At 48.5% G+C, this 18987-nt stretch overlaps 2 protein-coding genes across 4 annotated transcripts in view; both read left to right on the forward strand.

The window, feature by feature from the left end:
- Window positions 1–3288: 3288 nt before the first annotated feature.
- The window catches only part of Igsf5 (immunoglobulin superfamily member 5), a 40739-nt gene continuing 25040 nt past the window's right edge, over window positions 3289–18987 (forward strand). Inside the window, exons 1-4 of one of the 3 annotated variants that reach the window (XM_004654596.2) lie at window positions 3291–3480; window positions 6627–6704; window positions 12390–12710; window positions 18636–18935. In XM_004654596.2, coding sequence (XP_004654653.1) covers window positions 6647–6704; window positions 12390–12710; window positions 18636–18935 — 679 coding nt within the window. In that variant the 5' untranslated portion in view covers window positions 3291–3480; window positions 6627–6646. The other 2 variants (XM_045150171.1, XM_045150172.1) reach the window with 2 other exon arrangements.
- LOC123460719 (neuromodulin-like) lies at window positions 3530–5019 on the forward strand. The gene is made up of 2 exons (XM_045149207.1): window positions 3530–3556; window positions 3883–5019. Exons 1-2 carry the CDS (start codon window positions 3530–3532, stop codon window positions 5017–5019), a joined length of 1164 nt encoding a protein of 387 aa, XP_045005142.1.

The following is an 18987-nucleotide window of genomic DNA, read 5'->3' on the forward strand; positions in this document are numbered from 1 at the left end:
AATGGCAGACTAGCTGGCCCATGAGTCTCCGGATTCTCCTAATTGCCTCACATTGGTGTAGGTGGGTTGGGGTTACAGACACCTGGGCTACTTACATCTGGCTTTAGGTAGGTACTGGGGATCCAAACTCTAGTGGTCAAGCCTGTGCAGCAAGCAGTTTGTAACCACTTGAGCCATGACCCCAGTCCTCACTTTTTTTTCTCCCCTCTAACAGAGTTGGCGTGGCCATTGAATTTCCACTAAAAGAAAGGGGAAACGGCCACTAGGGTTAGGAAGAAAAATGGGCATCAGGGGTTCACTGGGCTGTGACACACAAGTGAAGCGGTCATGAAGCCATTGTGGCAGACTCAAGGTAGAGTGAAGAAAATGTCTAGATACTACGCAGAGAAGAGAAAAGCAACAACAAACGAACAAACCCTTTTCCTCTAGTCTCGTACGTTTATTGCAGAAGGACAACAGATCAATCTGACGAAAGGCCTACTCAAGACAAGAAGGCTTATGTTGTCTACGTTCAGGAAGCAATGAGACAAGTTGCCGGCTTGTTAAATGGACAGAAGCAAAGGAAAGATATATATGAAAGGGAGAGGAAGAACATGCAGGATTCATTCACTTGGAACAGTTGGAGATGAGAAAGCTTGAAATAAAACTTTTGCCTAAACACACATAAGAATGGTCTTTCTGGGGCTGGGGCTGGAGAGATGGCTTAGCAGTTAAGGTGTTTGCCTGCAAAGCCAAAGGACCCAGGTTCCATTCCCCAGGACCCACATAAGCCAGATGCACAGGGGGCACATGTGTCTGGAGTTCGCTTGCAGTGGCTGGAGACCCTGGGACACCCATTCTCTCTCTGTTTGTCTCTCTTCTCTCTCTCTCTCTCTGCTGGCTAATAAATAAATACATTTTTTCAAAAGAATGGTCTTATTGCCCTATTCCCGTGTGTGTGTGTGTGTGTGTGTGTGTGTGTGTGTGTGTATGTGTGTGTGTGTGTGTATGTGTGTGTGTGTGTGTGTGTGTGTGTGTGTGTGTGAGGCCAAAGAGTAACTTCGGTGGTGTTCCTCAGGTCCTGCCATTGTTTTGATGCAGTGTCTCCCTCTGGTCAGTAACTCACCAAGTAGGCTAGCCTCATTGGTCAGAAAGTCCAGGGATCTCCCTGTGCCTCCCTCCACAGTATTAGGGTTCCAAGCACACACAACCACATGTGGATGTTTTACATGGGTTCTGAGGATCAAACTCAGGTCCTCCTACTTACAAGGCAAGCACTTTATTGATTGAGCCATCTCTGTGTTTTTCCCCCCCAAGTTCCCAAATTCCTGTAGAGGAGGGCTTGAGAATGGGTACACCCCCACTCTCCCTCTGTGAGGAAATCTGTCCAAAAGAGAAAGCTATGACACGCTTATTCCTCAGAAGTTCTGCTTTTAGTCAGACTAAGACAGTTCTGAGGACCCGCTCCCTCCCTTCTTCCTCCCCTTTCCTTTTGCATTCTTACTTCCTCTCTCCCTTTCTTTTTCCTGAATGTGACGGAGCTCAAGTATCTTCCACTTGACATAATCTAAGTCAAAGTGGCAAATTTGGGGGGAGCATACTTTGGCTCCTTCAAATGGCAGGAAGTCTGTCCCCCATCCTTTTGATTTGGGGTCTTCCTTTAAACACATGCTCTGCATATCTTCTTTTTTTTCGAGGTCGGGTCTGATTTGGAATTCACTCTGCAGTCTCAGGGTGGCCTCAAACTTATGGCAATCCTCCTACCTCTGCCTCCTGAGTGCTGGGGTTAAAGGCGTGCGCCACCACGCCTGGCTCTGTTCTGCATCTTCTGCTGTATGAGAAGACGAAATTATAATGGGGTTGATAAGCCTGATACTCAAGCAGAATGCTTATAAAAGCAGGTGATTCATTGTTTTCTGAGCATCAGGAGTTTAGGAAAAGTCTTTATTTTATTTATTTTTGAGGCAAGCATAACAGACTGGCCTTTTTTTATGTGAGAGAGCAAGAGCAAGAGAGAGAGAGAAAGAGAGAATTGATGCACCAGAGCCTCCAGCCACTGCATTGCAGCTCTAGACACGTGCGCCCCCTTGTGCACATGTGCAATTTTGCATGCTTGTGTCACTTTGCGTGTCTGGCTTACATGGAACCTGGAGAGTCAAACATAGGTCCGTAGGCTTTGCAGGCAAACGCCTTAACCACTAAGCTGACTCTCCAGCCTAAGAAGTCATTTTTTAAAAATAAACTTTCACAGTTCTCTGAAAAAAAAACCAAAACCAAGTTCTTTGGCTCACTTCCAGGTAGTAGGGTGGGGCGGGAGGCTGCAGTGTGCTCAGTCTTCCGGAAGGGGGCAGCTGGGGAGCAACGAGAAGTCTAATGTTCTGTACTTAGCTCTCCACAACTGGTCTACCCGAAAATGTGCTTCACAAGAAACACAGCTCTTGCTCCAAAGGGAGCAAGAAAACCGTTTCTTCTGGGCCAGGTGTGAGTGCCCATGGCCTCTGGGTGTGCAGATTGAGGTTGCTCTGAATGTCAGCTTTCACCGTGGATGCAGTCATTGAACTTCTATAGTCACAGGATGAAAGTGGTTCACCAAGCACTTACCAGATGCACCTTGGGAACACCAGGCGGCCGGTTCCAGCCAGGCGCGGTAGCCTGTGCTACACGTTTCAGATGCGATCTGATGACGTTCTTAGCCTTTGGGTTGGTAGCAGCTAGTAGTCTGCTAAATTAACACATTCCAAAGGTTCTGCCTACTATCTGATGTTAGATCAGACACAGAGGTGGGTAATAAATGGCTGTGAGGGGCACTAACAACAGCCTAGGATAATTTTGGTTCTTGGTTTGCAACCTTCCCACTCCCCACAGTCACAAAGGTCTACGTAGTCAATCAGTGGGTCCACAGGTCTTCAGGTTGGGGAGGCTTTTTCAGGGAACTTCAGATTGCATTCCTCAAGGCAGTCAGGGTCCAGTGCCCTTAGAAGACTTTTCCAAAGGCTGTGGAGGGTTTGTCTGAGAAGGAACCAGTTTCCCCAGCCCCTGGGCCTCTTGGAGGCAGGAGGAACTAGGTGGATGGCTAGGCTAAGGTCCTCAGGTGCTCAGTGTTTGGGTCAGAAGGAGTCTGTCAGGTTCCACTTGGTATCAAAGGACACAGGTCCTGGAGTGGCCTGGAACCTGGAGGCCTGGACAAATGCTTGAGAGAGCAGGCTTGGCTTTGACATTCTCTGCTTTGGGTCTGGACTTCCTGTGTTTGGGCTAGCTAATGATTAATGTGACTGTCCCTTGTGGCGGAGGGTGCTCACACCTTCCTGCGGCTGGGTGTTTATAGCCTGGGCACAGACAGGACAGGGCCATTTCATGAAGCACTTCCTGTTACCAGGTGGGGAACAGCCAGTCAGCATTAGTTCCTGTGTTTGTGTGGAGAGCAGAGAGCAGCTGGGAAGTAGGAAGTGAGAACTCTCACCAGAGCGTCCGTCTGTCCCTACTGAGACTTACCTGCCCGAGGTAAAGACAAGGGCCAGTGCATGGCTCCCCTGTGAGGGGTGTGTGTGGGATGGGCTTCTCCTCTGTGGTGCTACCGGTGAGTCACTAGTGGGCAGTTGCGGGGTCCTCTGTGGAAGTCTCGGTCAGTTAAATGCAGAATGTTTGCCTTCCAGTTTCGACAGAGTTGAAAATTAAACCAGTGGCCTGCTCTCAGGGTTCAGAGATGAGTGCCCTACTCACAGAGAGCTGCTCTTGGGATGGGCAGGGCCTGGGACACTGCTGGAATTAGGGAGGGAAAAATTGGTCATGTCTTCCCTCAGACAAACCTGTCAGTTCTTCACGATGAGCCAGTTTGTAAGGAATGTGACTGTTTTGCTGCCTCTGGAGGGTCTAAGAAGGCCCTGAGTAAATGCAGGCTCACAGCAAGAAAGTAGTTCAACAGTCAGAAGGCAGCCTAGCAGAGAGAAGGCAGACCCCAGTGAGAAGGCAGACCCCAGTGAGACGGCAGACCCCAGTGAGAAGGCAGACCCCAGTGAGAAGGCAGGCTCCAGTGAGAAGGCAGGCTCCAGTGAGAAGGCAGACCCCAGTGAGAAGGCTGGCTCCAGTGAGAAGGCAGACCCCAGTGAGAAGGCAGGCTCCAGTGAGAAAGCAGACCCCAGTGAGAAGGCAGGCTCCAGTGAGAAGGCAGGCTCCAGTGAGAAGGCAGACCCCAGTGAGAAGGCTGGCTCCAGTGAGAAGGCAGACCCCAGTGAGAAGGCTGGCTCCAGTGAGAAGGCAGACCCCAGTGAGAAGGCTGGCTCCAGTGAGAAGGCAGACCCCAGTGAGAAGGCAGACCCCAGTGAGAAGGCTGGCTCCAGTGAGAAGGCAGGCTCCAGTGAGAAGGCTGGCTCCAGTGAGAAGGCTGGCTCCAGTGAGAAGGCAGACCCCAGTGAGAAGGCTGGCTCCAGTGAGAAGGCAGGCTCCAGTGAGAAGGCAGACCCCAGTGAGAAGGCTGGCTCCAGTGAGAAGGCAGACCCCAGTGAGAAGGCTGGCTCCAGTGAGAAGGCTGGCTCCAGTGAGAAGGCAGGCTCCAGTGAGAAGGCTGGCTCCAGTGAGAAGGCAGACCCCAGTGAGAAGGCAGGCCCCAGTGAGAAGGCTGGCTCCAGTGAGAAGGCAGACTCTAGTGAGAAGGCTGGCTCCAGTGAGAAGGCAGACTCTAGTGAGAAGGCTGGCCCCAGTGAGAAGGCTGGCTCCAGTGAGAAGGCAGGCCCCAGTGAGAAGGCTGGCTCCAGTGAGAAGGCAGACCCCAGTGAAAAGGCAGGCTCCAGTGAGAAGGCTGGCTCCAGTGAGAAGGCAGACCCCAGTGAGAAGGCAGGCTCCAGTGAGAAGGCTGGCCCCAGTGAGAAGGCTGGCTCCAGTGAGAAGGCAGACCCCAGTGAGAAGGCAGACCCCAGTGAGAAGGCAGGCCCCAGTGAGAAGGCAGACCCCAGTGAGAAGGCAGGCCCCAGTGAGAAGGCAGGCTCCAGTGAGAAGGCAGACCCCAGTGAGAAGGCAGGCCCACAGTTGGAAGGCAGGTCCTGAATGCAGAGTGGCAGCTCTTATAGTTCAGGAAGACTGCCGGAGCTTTGATATGGAAGTCATTCTGTGGAGTTCCTTGTTCAGTTTTACCACAACCAATACCCCAATACCTCATGAACCCCCTCATACCCCACTCTTTGGAACTGGGCCTTCTGTTGCTGCTTGAACTGGCATATGCAGGACTCTGGAAGTCACAATAAAACTGTTTCAGGAATAATATGCAGCTGAATTTGTAAGCCCAGATACAGCACCTCTCCCAGAGTGACAAGAGTCCTGCCAGCCTTTCTGAGTGTTTCTTTCTCATCAGGCCAGTGAGGGGCAGGTGGGTATAAGTCTTGCCTACTTCTTAAGACTTAAGACTTAAAAAAAAACTTTATTGTTATTTATTTATTTGAGAGAAAAAGAGAGAGAATGGGTGCACCAGGGTTTCCAGCCACTGCAAAGGAACTCCAGATGCACACGTCCCATTGTGCATCTGGCTTATGTGGGTCCTGGAGAGTCCAGTTGAGATCCTTTGGCTTTACAGGCAAACACCTTAACCACTAAGCCATCTCTCTAGCCATTTTTAAAAGTTTTATTTATGAGAGAGAGAGAGAGAGAGAGAGAGAGAGAGAGAGAGAGAGAGAGAGGATGGGGGGAGAGAGAGAGGGAGAGAGGGAGAATAGGCGCACCAGGGTCTCCAGCCTGAACTCCAGATGCATGTGCCATCTTATGCCTCTGGCTTACATGGGTCCTGGGGAATCATACCAGGATCCTTTGACTTTTCAGTAAGCCATCCTGCCAGCCCAAGACTTAAGACTTTTAAGAGAACTGCAGTCTTTCATCTGAAATGCAAATCCTTACATAGCAAAATGAATGAGAAGGTGCGTCAAAGGTCTGGGTCACAGTATTAGCCAAAGTCCTTAGCCCAGGTCCTTATTTAGTTAAAGGCGCCAGCTGTCACAAACTTCACATGCGCTGTTCTCACAGATTCCATGTCTAATGGCCGTGCTGCTGGCTCCTGGTCTTAGGGCTTTGGCTCTTGGTTCTGGGAGGCTGAGGGCAAGCTGAGGCAGCTAGCTGTGGGACAGAGATTGAGAATGGCAGGGGAGGACATCTGTGAGTGGAGTGTCACCTGGGTTATAAAGGGTCTTCTCAGACTGGGGGTGACCCACTGTGATCAGCGGCTGGATGGAGCATTTCCTGAGGGGCCTGAGGTACGTTGCCTGCTGCCGTTTTGGCCGTAATGCTGGGCAGCTTTTGGGAGGACATGTCACTTTCAGAGCTGCGTGGCTCAATATCTCATCCTCCTCTGCTGTATTGGGCATTCCAGGTGACTGGTGGAGCCAATTAGCTTGTCCACTTGTGTTAATTGAGCTTGAAAATTAGCAGATGATTTATCTGCCACTTTGGAAGGTTGGATGGGCTCCATCTTGGAAGATGGTGACTTGGTCAAGGCTTGTGTCAGCTGCTGGGTGACTTCCTGTGGAGGAGGCTGGCTTGAAGTTCTCGGGTTCTGCTGACTCTGTTTGGGGCCCACCGTACCCACAGAGAACACTGCATAGGTCACCATGAGTTAGTGGCAGACACCTCTCTGTGCTGGCCTGTCACCTCGCTGATTGGTCTTCCAGGAGCAGAGGATCATGCAGAGATGGCGGGCAGCCGTGGAGGTGTTCCGGTCATGCTCCTCGTCCTGGCTGGGCTGACAGGTAGGTGGCTGAGCACAAGGGCTGTTCACAGGAGGAAGGCCCACTGGAGGAGGCTGCGGGGTCCACAGCTCCATGGGGTCCTCTCAGGCACTCTTGCTGTACCCCCGTCCATGGCTGCTCCTCAGGGGCTCTTGCTCTTGCTGTGGTAGCTTTGGTGCCATTCCAGGAAGGGCCCTTCAGTGCTTCGACCCCTGCATGGTCCCTCATCGGCACTGTCCCTGGACCTTGGGATCCAGCTACCTCAGGGACCTGGGACTGTCCCGCAAGTTGTTGCACTTGTTTTGTTTTTTAAATTTTATTTATCTCATCTTATCTGAGACAGTCTCATGGGTTTCAAGCTGGTCTTGAACTCCTTATATAGATGATGATCATCTTGAACTCCTGATCCTTCTGCCTTTACTTCCTAGGTGCGGGGATTACAGGCATGTACCACCTGATGGGTTTATGCAGCACTAGATGGAGCCAGGGTCGCATGCACACTGGGCAAACTCTACCAACTGAGCCACTGGTTGAGATGTCTCTTCCACTTGTTTTTTACTTTTCAATTTCTTTCTTTCTTATTATTATTGTTGTTACTATTTTTTTGCTTTTTGAGGTAGAGTTTCACTCTAGTCCAGGCTGACCTGGAATTCACTAGTTTCAGGGTGGCTTCGAACTCTCAGTGATCCTCCTACCTCTGCCTCGTGAGTGCTGGGATTAAAGGCGTGCGCCACCACTGCCTGGCTGAGTTTATTTTTTTATTTTATTTTATTTTTTTATGAAGCTGAGCCTTAAGTTCTGGTTTGAGGCAGGTAGGATATGGTCTGAGGCTGGAGATGGCTATTCCAGGAATGTGGAGGCCCCAGGGGAATTTGTAATGAATACCGAATGCCTTGATGCCTCATCTGGAAACATGCTGTGGGCAGGAGACTCATCTTCCTGTGTAGACTTGCTCTGTGTAGCCCAGGACAAGGTCTCTGCACTCAGGACTGTTTCCCTCCTCCCCCCTTTATTCTTCTCTTTCCCCTCCCCTCCTCCTTCTCACCCCTCTTACCGTCCTTCCCTTTTCCTCTCTTCTTCCTTCATCACTTTCCTCATAGTATCATGCCTTACATTGGTCTTGCCCACCTCATTTATTCACTCAGTAAATAGTCACTGAACACCTGTACCATTTAATTGAGGTACTAGGATGCTGGGCTGGACAAAGTCGGACATAATGCTTATTAACATAGAGCCTAAGGTCTAGTAGGGCAGACAAGCATCGATAATTAAAAATAAACATAAAACACTGTCGTGACAATTGCATCATGACCTTGGGACTTGGTTTCAGGATGATTGAACCTAAATAGGATGGTGGACCCAGAGGGCTTTCTGGGGAGGCCACACCTAGGTCTGGAGCTGGGGAGCAAGCCAGCCTAGAATTCCAGGCTCCCCTCTGCAGCACAAAGGCCCAGGAAGAGCTGGGGAGGGCTCAGGAGACGACTCCGTGGAGTCAGTTCTTGCCTTGCACGCATGAGGGCCTGAGTTGGATCTTGAGTACTTACGTTAAAATGCTGAGCGTGGCGGCCTGCTCTTATAATCCCAATACTGGTGAGGCAGAGAGAGGAGGGTCTCTGGCGACTGCTGTCCAGCCAACCCCGTCTAACTGTGAGCAAACTGTCTCACAGGAAGTCGGTAGGGCTCCTGGGGATGACACCCAAGGTTGTCCTCTGGCTTTTACGGGCACATGCGCAGATGGGAACATGTACCCACACATGTACATACACACACATAGGAACATGCATGTGTGACCATCATACCCATATACCAAAGAGAGAGAGAGAGAGAGAGAGAGAGAGAGAGAGAGAGAGAGAGAGAGAGGGAGAGAGAGGGAGTTAAAAAAAGAAAAATGTTGGGCGGGAGAGATGGCTTAGTCATTAAAGTACTTGCCTATGAAGTCTAAGGACCCAGGTTCGATTCTCCAGATACACATCGTGGCACATGCATCTGGAGTTTGTTTGCAGTGGCTAGAGGCCCTGGTGCTCCCATTCACTCTCTATCTCTCTTTCTCTCCTTTCTTCTGTCTGTAATAAATAAATAAAAATGATTAAAATATATTAAAAAAATGAGTTGATGAATTTGGTGTGTCCAAGGATGTCTGTAGTCTGCGTGTAGAATTGGGACAAATTGAAGCCTGAGGGAAAGTTGATGTAGGCTTGAGCTCTGTCTTAAAATATAACAATGTTAAAGATGATCAAATCTTTTTTTGTGCCTATGTATGTGTGCGTCATGCACACGTGTGCATGCATGTTTATATACATGTGAGAACACTTGTGTGTGAGGGTGCATGTAGAGGCCAGAGTCGATGTCCAGTGTCACTGGTCACTTTTTCTTTTTCTTTTCTGTCCTTTTGGTTTTTCGAGGTACGGTCTCACTCTAGCTCAGGCTGACCTGGAATTCACTCTGTAGTCTCAGGGTGGCCTTGAACTCACGGTGATCCTCCTACCTCTGCCTCCCGAGGGCTGGTATTAAAGGCGTGCGCCACCACACCCGGCTCACTGGTCACTTTTTCCATCTTATTTTTTGATACAGGGACCCTCACTGAACCCACCTATCCAGCTCGTCTAGCTAGCTAGCAAGTCCCAGCAATTTCCTGTCTCTAGTCTACAGCTGTGGGGTTACACTCATGTGCCACCACGCCCGGCCTTTACGTGGGAGCTGGGGACCTGAACCCAGGTCTTCATGCTTGTGCTGTGAGCACCTTTCTAACTGAGGCGCACCCCCAGCCTCATCTGGACTGGAGGGTGGGGGCGGGGTGAGGGCGGCACGTGGGCAGTGTGAGTTTTGAGACACTCCCTCTGGCTGCAGCATGGGGAGTCATTTTGGGTGGGATTGGTGGCCCAGCTGTGGTTTGGCTCTTCAGGCCATTATTCGAAGACCTCAGTGGGCAGCTGTGACCTGCCCTGGTGTCCACTCCGTCCTCTTCACTTTGCTTCGTTTATGATTTTTAATTTAATTTATTTATTAGAGACAGAGAGGAGGAGATAGAGAGAGAGAGAAAGAGAGAGAATGGGCACGCCAGGGCCTCCAGCCAGTGCAAATGAACTCCAGACACGTGCGCCCCCTTGTGCATCTGGCTTACGTGGGACCTGGAGAATTGAACCAGGGCCCTTAGACTTCGCAGGCAGATGCCTTAACCTCTAAGCCATGTCTAGTCCTGAAGCGACACATTTAAAGCAGTGATCTTCCTTTCCCTTTGCTTTCTGTCACTTATTCCATTGTGACCTTTGACCTCATGTCCAGCCTGCTTCTCCATTCAGTGCTAAGTTGGGGGTCTGCAGCTATAGGAAGGGGAGCTGGAGGAGGAGAGGGCAGTGGAGGGGTGGCTGTAGACCACCTTGTGTCAGGGAGGTGACAGGTGGTTATTCTAGAGGGCTGAGACAAGTCCTCTATAGAAGACTGAATGTCATATGGAAGATGAGGTTTGGTGAGTCATTGAGGCTGTGACAGGATAGGAAGAAAGGGGCCTGGCACAGGCTTGAGGGCATCTGGGCAGTGATAGAGAACATTGGTAGGGCATGAGGAAGCCTCTTTGAGGGTTGATATGACTGAGAACCTTCCAGGTGGACAAACTCCTGTGAATATTCTTGCAGACAGCAGAGACCCCTGGGGTTACATTGGGGAACATCTGTAGTCGTGACCACATGGAGATTCCAAAGAGGAGAGACGCAGACCTTTCTCAGGATTCTGTCCCAATGTACAGCTTTGCGCTCCAGGAAGAGGGAGTAGGGTAGAGCTGAGGTATGTGGCTGGCCGAAGGTCATATTTGCAATTATTTTCTCATGTTTGCTCTGTGTAGGGCAAGAGTAAGGTCACATGCTTCCCAATACCAAGTCAGCAATGAGAGAGGTGAGACGTCATGGGCCTCACAGTACCCCAAAGCCCTCTTTTGAGTCATGGGCCTAACCGAAGCTGGTGGTTAGGGCCCAGCAGGGGCTGTGTCTATAAGGGAATTGTGTCTAGGGCTGGTGTCCCCTGTTCCACTTAAAGGATGGAATGTAGTTCGGTTGGTAGAGTGTTTGCCTAGCATCTACCAAACACTAGGTTTGATCCCCAGAATCTCATAAACTGGATGTGATGGTGCGTGCCTGTAATCCCTGTGAGGTGGAGGCAGGAGGATCACAAGTTCAAGGTGATCCTGGGCTACATGAGATCTTATTTCAGGGGAAATAAAAAAGGTGGAGTCAAAATCATAGGTCCCTTTTCCCTCCCTCCTGCCTGTACAGCTGCAGGTAAGGCCTAGGCTTTTAGGGCCTGCAAATGTCTTGTGGCCTCTCACTTTCCAGGGGGCAACAGGAATCTGCTTCTAAATGGTTCTAGATGCTTCTGGATGGTTCACTGCCCTGCTGGAGCTCCTGGGCTCCTCGGGGAAGGGCAGTGCGGATCTCACCCACCTGGTCCTCCTGGCCTGGCTTTGTGCAGCTGCCCCTCACCGTCCTGGCCATCAAGCCTGAGCAGAGTAAGGACATTCCCCTTTCTTCTTTTCCTTGGCTTGCAAATCTGTCTCTTTCCTTTTCTTCAGTGTATTTCACAGTTCATGGGTGGAGTCAGCAGTGACTTCTGCGGGAGTGATTTCTGATTTTCATTCTGGAGGCTGAAGGTCAAAGGGGTTACTGGGTCAGACAGACTTGGCTCAGTGGTCACGAAGAAGACCCACTTTGCCAGGAATTTTGCTTTCTTCTTTTTTTCTACCTTACCCTGAGGGGAAAACAAAGAGTGGCGAGCATTGCGGCCACCTGCTGTGCTAGCTCAGCACCCACCCTGCCCTCTCATTTCCTCTCAGCTCTACTTCTCCAAGGACTTGGCTTCTTTAGCCCTCTCTTTGGCTGGTCCTGTTCCCTGTGCAGTTCTCTTTCCAGCTGGCTTCCCACGGCAGGTAGCTCTGCCCACAGCACATTCCCGGTGCTCAGTGAGAAGCGGATGTACTGATGTGTGTCCATGGGTGGCTCTTCCCCAGGGACACTTAGGGATAGCTACACTGAGTTTCCTTTAAACTGCCATGCATTTGATTTTACAAGGTGGAAAGAAAAGAGGGGAACTGCCTTTTTTTTGGGGGGGACACCCAGTGTTTATGGAAGGCCACAGGCTGACCCATACGCTCATAAAACCCCAGCAGGTGGGCTGGAGTGATGGCTTAGTGGTTAAGGAGCTTGCCTATGAAGCCTAAGGACCCATGTTCAACTCCCCAGATCCCACATAAGCCAGCTGCAAAAAGGTGAGGTAAGTGCAAGGTTGTACATGACCACTATGTGACCCAAGCGGCTGGAGGTCAATTTTAGTGGCTGAGGCTCTGGTGTGCCAATTATCTCTCTCTCTCTCTCACACACACAAATAAACAATTAAAAAAAACCCAACCAGCTGGGCGTGGTGGTATACACCTTTAGTCCTAGCACTTGGGAAGCAGAGGTAGGAGGATCTCTGTGAGTCTGGGGCCACCCTGAAACTACATAGTAAATTCCAGGTTAGCCTGAGCTAGACTGAAACCGTGCCTTGGAAAACAAAGCAAAACAAACAAACAAAAGACCCAAACAGGAAGACATGGAGGTTGAGCCTTGGAATGTCTCCCGAAGGTATCACAGTAGGTAAATACAGAGGAAATGGCACTGCTGATTTATATTTGTGTCAATTAGTTCATTTTCTGGCTCAACAAATTGGGTTGTCTTCTAGTTTCTGGATCTGGGTCTCAGATCCTAGAAGGCCCCAAGAATGCAACAGTGCTGAAGGGCTCCGAGGCTCACTTCAACTGTACCGTGTCTGCGGGCTGGAAGCTCATCATGTGGGCTCTCAAAGGCACTGTGGAGCTGAGCATCACACCCCAGGCTCCCATCATCACCAACAACCGCTTCACGTCCGCCAGTTACCAGGACGTGGATGGCAACTTCGTTTCCGAGATGATCATCCACGACGTGCAGCCCAGTGACTCGGGGCCTGTCCAGTGCAGCATCCAGAACAGTGACCTGCACGGGACCGCGTTCCTCTCAGTGGAAGGTGAGCCTGTTGCGTGAGCCCTTGGGTTTTGAGGTCAGAGGTCACCATGGGCCTCCCACTGCTCATGGGTCACGATGATAACTACGGTCCCCATTCAGGTGCTCTGACGCTTATCACGGTTCTGAACTGGTGGGTTGGTTGGGTGCCTTCCTCCTTGTCATCTTCCTTTCTCTTCTTCTTCTCCCCATTCTCTCTTTCATAGACACTCTGTCTTCTCCTTCTCTCCATCTCTTCTTTCATATACACTTTCTTCTCTTCTCCCTTACTCCATTCCCTTGTTCATCTACACTAGCCTCCAGTTTATCATACACTTGGAATTACTGCTGTTTATTTCATTTCTCTCCTTCCTTTCTTGCCTCCCTTTCTTTTGTCCTTCTGCTTCTTTTTTCTCTTTGTTCATCATTCCTTTATTTTTTTTGTTGTGAATCTTTTTTTTTTTTTTTTTTTTTGAGGCAAACCCAACAGTCTGGCCTTTTTTTTTTTAATGCAAGAGAGTGAGAGTGGAAGACAGAGAGAGAGAGTGAGAGAGAGGGAGGATTGGCATGCCAGGGCCTGCAGCCACTGTAATTGAACTCTAGACGCGCGTGCCACCTAGTGCGCCTCTGTGACCTTGTGCGCTTGTGTGACCTTACGTCTGGCTTGCGTGGGACCTGGAGAATTGAACATGGGTCCTTAGGCTTTGCAGGCAAGTGCCTTAAACACTAAGCCATCTCTCCAGCCCTTGTTTTGAATCTTATAGATGGGCTTATCATTGTCCCATCTGATCTAATCCAGTGTCTGATCACCTTTCTGGAACCATCTCCTGGAATTCTACATCCAGTCACAGCCCCTCTGACTTGGGGACAGCCGTCAATCACACTCATCATTTCATTCTATTTCTTTGCACACATTTCTTACCACCTGGGAAACAGGGTCTACTGTTTTTCTCTTCCTCGCTAAATTTCCCGGGTCTATTTCTCTACCCTTCCCTGATGGCGATGGCTGTTACAGACACAAAGCTGTGTTCACCCAATGTGCCAAGGCTTTGGGAGAAAAGGGTAAACTAGATAACTAATTTTTCATCCTTAGTGATCATTTGGAAGTGCAGGTACATATTATGATACATAATAAAAGATATATAACGTGCTCCCTATAAGGAGCTAGGATATTCTTATGAAATTAAGATTTTCATAATATTTATATTTCATTGTACAGTATGCTATACTATTTGCAGTACAGTTCTGACTTTTATCATTCCATTTGTTCTACTGCTGGTGCTGTGTATATGAGGCATGTGCTCTGGGTTGAGCCACATCCTCAACCATCTAGAGGTTCCAGCTTCTGTGATAACATTCGTCATAGAAACGGCACATTATGTCTTGGCAGTTATTTCTCATCCCCATTAATTTTCTTGCCTCAGCGAAACCCCCAAAGATCCTCTCTATCTTTATATTGCTGTCAAATCAAACCTAGTAATTTTTGGTGGGAAGATGCCCATCTATTCCTATTTGCATGCTTAAATTTCTTCTTTATAAGCTTAGTTAAGTGGGTGTATCTTTACTTTGAATGTCTTTAATATTGTGTGGTTGAATTAGTGGCGGTACAGTGATAATTCTAAGTAAATGATTTTCATGGGGCCATATAGAACTCTTGGCCTAGTTTGTATGCCCAGGTTCTTTGATGATAATTTCATTAGAAGGGAAAGAACACATGAAAAGAATCCAAGATATGAGTTCTGGTTTTGCCTGTGCTAATCTTCTCCCCACAAGATCCCTGAGATGCATCAATTTCTTCATCTATAAGTGGGATGAGGCTTCTCTGCCCAGCTCACAGGTTTGCTGTGAAGACCAGTTGGAAAAAAAAAAAAATTGGGCTTGGAAGATGGCTAAGTGGTTAGGAGTACTTGCTGCTTAAGGATGAGAGCCTGGGAGGGCCTGAGGTCCCTCAAGTTTGACTCCCCAGAACCCATGTAAAAACCCAAGGGTGGCCACATATGTCTGTAGCCCCAGTCTTTGTGTGTGTGTGCATAGGTGTGTGCAAATCAGAGAATTGCTGGGGCTCTCGGACAAAAACAGGCAACTCTGGGTGGAGAAAGTATTCAGATGGACAGTTGAGAAGGGCACCCAGAGCTTTCCTCTGGCTCCGAATTCATGTGTGTACATGACATACACCACACATACCACACACACACACACACACACACACACACACACACACACACACACAGACACAAACACACACACAAATACAAATCTGTTCTGTTGTTGGGAAGACAGAATAGAATGCTTTAGGGGCTAGGAGTGAAGACTTGGGGGCTTGGCTGCCTGGGCTCCCATTCCAGCTCCATTCCTTAGGAATGGTGTGACCTTGGACACTTAGGAATGGTGTGACCTTGGACACTCCGTAGACTCTGCGCTATGCATCCCACTCTTGTTGCTTCCATCAGCAGGTCTATGGAAACTTTAGTGAAATGCTTGGCCCATAGCAACCAATATATGATCGTTTGTTTCTTATCTAGTAACAACATGCTACTAAGCTAGGCAGGTGGAGGGACTCAGAGATGCACAGGAGACTCAGCTCCTGGGCTCAGGAGCCAACAAGAAGGGCGAACACTATAGGCTGCTGAATTACAGGGATGCAATGTGAGTGAAGGGGAAGAGAGTCCGGGGTTCCCACTGGGGAGGAGGTGATGGGTGTCCGCGCTTCCTGAACGGCTCCATGGAGAGGGAGCCATTCGAGATGAGCCTTTAAGGTCTGCAGATGGTCAGCAGAATGGGGAAGCAAGAGAGGAGCGGGGTACCCTGCACCCGAGACGTAGGGTGAGAGCCAGGGCTTTGGATGTCTGCGCTCACAGATCACTCCACTCAAAAATCCATGCAATTCTCTGTACCACCTTTTCCCAAAACAATGAGCTTACAGCTGTGTCCCGTCACCTCTAACGTGCATTTTTATGTATTGGTAGTTATCATAGCTTTTGATTTCAACACAGAGAGCAGATCAAGCCTCTAGGGAGGGTCAAGCCCCATCCATATCACGCAGAAGAAGCCCGTAGAGCTGGCTCAGAACACCGTCAGTTCACCTTCCTTCCAGTTAGAATTACTGTTACAGGAAGTAATGTTTTCTGAGCCCTGCGATCTCCTTTAGGGAGAAAAGCCTCGTGAGACAAGAGGAAACACCCATGAGCTACACAGCCGCTGTTTGCTTTTCCTCCTCATGTATCAACAAGGGAAATAAGGAGAGCTGATATAGCTCCAATTGAGTCATGCAAATTGTATAGTGTCCCTGTCATGAAACCTTTGTGCGAGCCAACGGGTAAAAGTTGAATCCCAACTGTTCACAGATAAGAAAATGCTCCACATTTTTGTGTGGCTCTCATGACTGCCCAGCCCACCAGTGACTCATCACCCCACACTACACCTTCTTCTTTGGGGGACCACAAGGACCCAAGTGCAGGGCCTTCTGGTATCAGCTGAGCCAATTCTATTCCTCCTAGTGTCTGTGATCTTAAAGGCCCTCTCCATCAGACAAAACCAAACAGCAAACAGACAAATCCTTCCCCCACTCATTGCTGCATTTATAGTAATGCTTGCATTAGCAAAGGCGCCTACTTACTGCAAGGTAACCATCGGGGAATGAATAATTAGAAGTCTAGCATGTTAGCATAAAGAGATTTGGCAGAGCTGCAGTGGATCCTTGTAATCCAGGACTGCCAAGTATTTCCCAAGATCCTTTTGGGTGGCCTTCCAGGGCACAACTGGAAGTAGGAGGAGGTTTTCTTCACTTAAAAATTTTTTTTTGTTTATTTTTATTTGTTTATTTGAGAGCAACAGACAGAGAGAGAGAGAGAGAATGGGCGCGCCAGGGTTTCCAGCCACCGCAAACGAAGTCCAGACGCGTGCGCCCCCTTGTGCATCTGGCTAACGTGGGACCTGGGGAACCGAGCCGCGAACCGGGGTCCTTAGGCTTCACAGGCAAGCGCTTAACCGCTAAGCCACCTCTCCAGCTCAGTTTTCTTCACTTTTGTTCTCATGAGTGCACAGGGGAGCTTTCTGTCGCACATTGGGAAGGTCTCACTCGGTGGAACAGTCCTTTCCAAATGACTGGAGTCTGATAACCAGAAGTCATACAGGGATGAAAGATCCTGTCCAAGTGCCAGACAGTGCATGGGCCATCTATGAGACAAAGGCTCTGAGCGGTTTTAGATTCTACTGTGCAGCTGACCTTTAAGAAACACTACCTGTTGAGCTCTGCATAGTACCACCCAGTACCCATGGTGATCTGGAAACGCTGTAAACACTAGGCACCATTCGAGCTATATTTCTGTGGGAAGTCAGACGTTTTTATTATATTTTTTGTGTGTCCTTCCACAAAGCCATTTATTGCAATAGCACAAATGAAGAAGCCAGTATGAGAACCTGACCAGACATTATAGAGATATTTGTCGATATAAAACATTACATGCTGCTTATTTTCAGCTTAAAATAGAATTAGTTTAGTGAAAACATATTAATTTATATCAACATTTAATGAGTTACCATTGCTATTTTATCATTTAAAAATACGAGACAAAGAGGAAGCGAGAGAGAGAAAACGGGCACGCCAGGGCCTCTTGTAAAAGAGCTCCAGCTGCATCACTTTCTGCATTTTGAGTGCTGGGGAATTGAACCCTGGACCAGCAGGCTTTGTAAGCAAGCATCTTTAAACTGCTAAGCCATCCCCCAGCCCACCATTGTTAATTTTAAGTAAGTATTTAAAATAATGCTTTCTTTAGATACAACCTGTATAAAGGAAGGTCATTGGAGTCCCCAGTGGTTTTGAGTACAGAGAAAGGAATAGAAGTGCAAACATTTAAGAACCGCTGGTTTTAGTCAAATGATCCCATTAGGAGATTCCAAAATCTTAGCAACTTGGTCCAAAGTGATGGCAATTTTGCTGCAGAACCATGTTGAGAACACATTTCTTGCTTCTTAGTCCTGTGTTCTTTCCACTGTACTGACAGGTGGGATGGTGGCTTGTAGCATGTTTGAATTGGAGCATTTTCATGCCTCTGCATTTTGCTAAGGCTGTGTCTTCTAGGGCCAGTCCTCAGGTTCTCTTAGAAACACCGGCACCAGTCAATGTTCTCTTCAAATGGGCTCTTTCAGTGTGAATGCTGCCAGAGGCAAGTGGGTTCTTAACTAAAATGTAAAAATAATAATCTGAGACAATAATTCTATAATAGATTTGTTGGTTTTGATTTAATTAATAACACATATTTCAAAGCAAATATCAAAGAAACTTATTTTTAAAAGTTTACCACTGGATGTGGTGGCACATGCCTAGAATCCCAGCATTTGGGAGGTAGGAGCAGGAGAACCGGGAGTTCACAGTCAGTCCCAAGTATGTATTGAGCCTGGACGACATGTGATCCCGTCTCAAGGAAAAAAAAATACCCCATAAAAAACTCATGATCAAATAAATTACATGAATCTGACTGAACCAAGCTCCAAGAGGGACTTGCTTTTTCCCATGTGTTTCTGGAAAAAGAATATACTAGAAATGAAAAGCAGATAGATTGTTTCGAGAATGTCACAGCCCTACTTCTGTGACCTTGTGGCACCTGCATGGGTGTCTCTTTTCCATATACTTATTTCCCCTGGTCTTTTATTTGTGCGTACATATATATATATATGTATGTATCATATATATACATACATATATATCATATATATATACACATGTATCATATATATAGTATAATAATATAGTATAATAATGTTTCACCTTTGTGCAAGAGTCCAGGAGGCATGAAAAGAGACACCGATGGAACCTGAACTGAGGCTTCCTTGGACAGACACAGCCTTTCAGGGACTGGGAAGAAAGTGTCATGAAATGTGATTTTAAGCAAAAATTGGGCAAAAGTGAAGGGTGCCGTCATTTCTCAGCATGTTTCTCTCTTTCCTTTAGTTATGGGAACCTTGAACATTCCTGGTAACAGTCTTGTGGTCACTGAGGGTGAGCCTTGTAATGTCACTTGCTACGTCCTGGACTGGAGCCCACTCCCGGATATTTCCTGGGAGGTCAGGGTCCCAGTGAGCCACTCCAGCTATTTCTCTTTTGTGGAGTCTGGCGACCTTCTGCTGGCTGGGAGTGTCCTGGGTCTCACACCGCTGGGCAATGGGACACTGACTTGTGTGGCTACTCTGAAGAGCACGCAGGCTGGCAAGTCCCTAACTGTCAATCTGACTGTGGTCCAGCCTCCATCCGGTAAGTAAGCAGGCCTGCTGGAGAGTGACCCTCCCAGTGTGTGGTCTCCTGT

Source organism: Jaculus jaculus, chromosome 5 (genome assembly GCF_020740685.1).
Source record: "Jaculus jaculus isolate mJacJac1 chromosome 5, mJacJac1.mat.Y.cur, whole genome shotgun sequence".
Taxonomy (NCBI): domain Eukaryota; kingdom Metazoa; phylum Chordata; class Mammalia; order Rodentia; family Dipodidae; genus Jaculus; species Jaculus jaculus.

Bases quoted from the DNA above. Each gene is read 5' to 3' on its own strand.
- LOC123460719 (XM_045149207.1), top strand. From the start codon at position 3,530: ATGGGCTTCTCCTCTGTGGTGCTACCG. The intron at 3,557-3,882 runs GTGAGTCACTAG...GCAGGCTCACAG, and splicing joins TCTCCTCTGTGGTGCTACCG to CAAGAAAGTAGTTCAACAGT.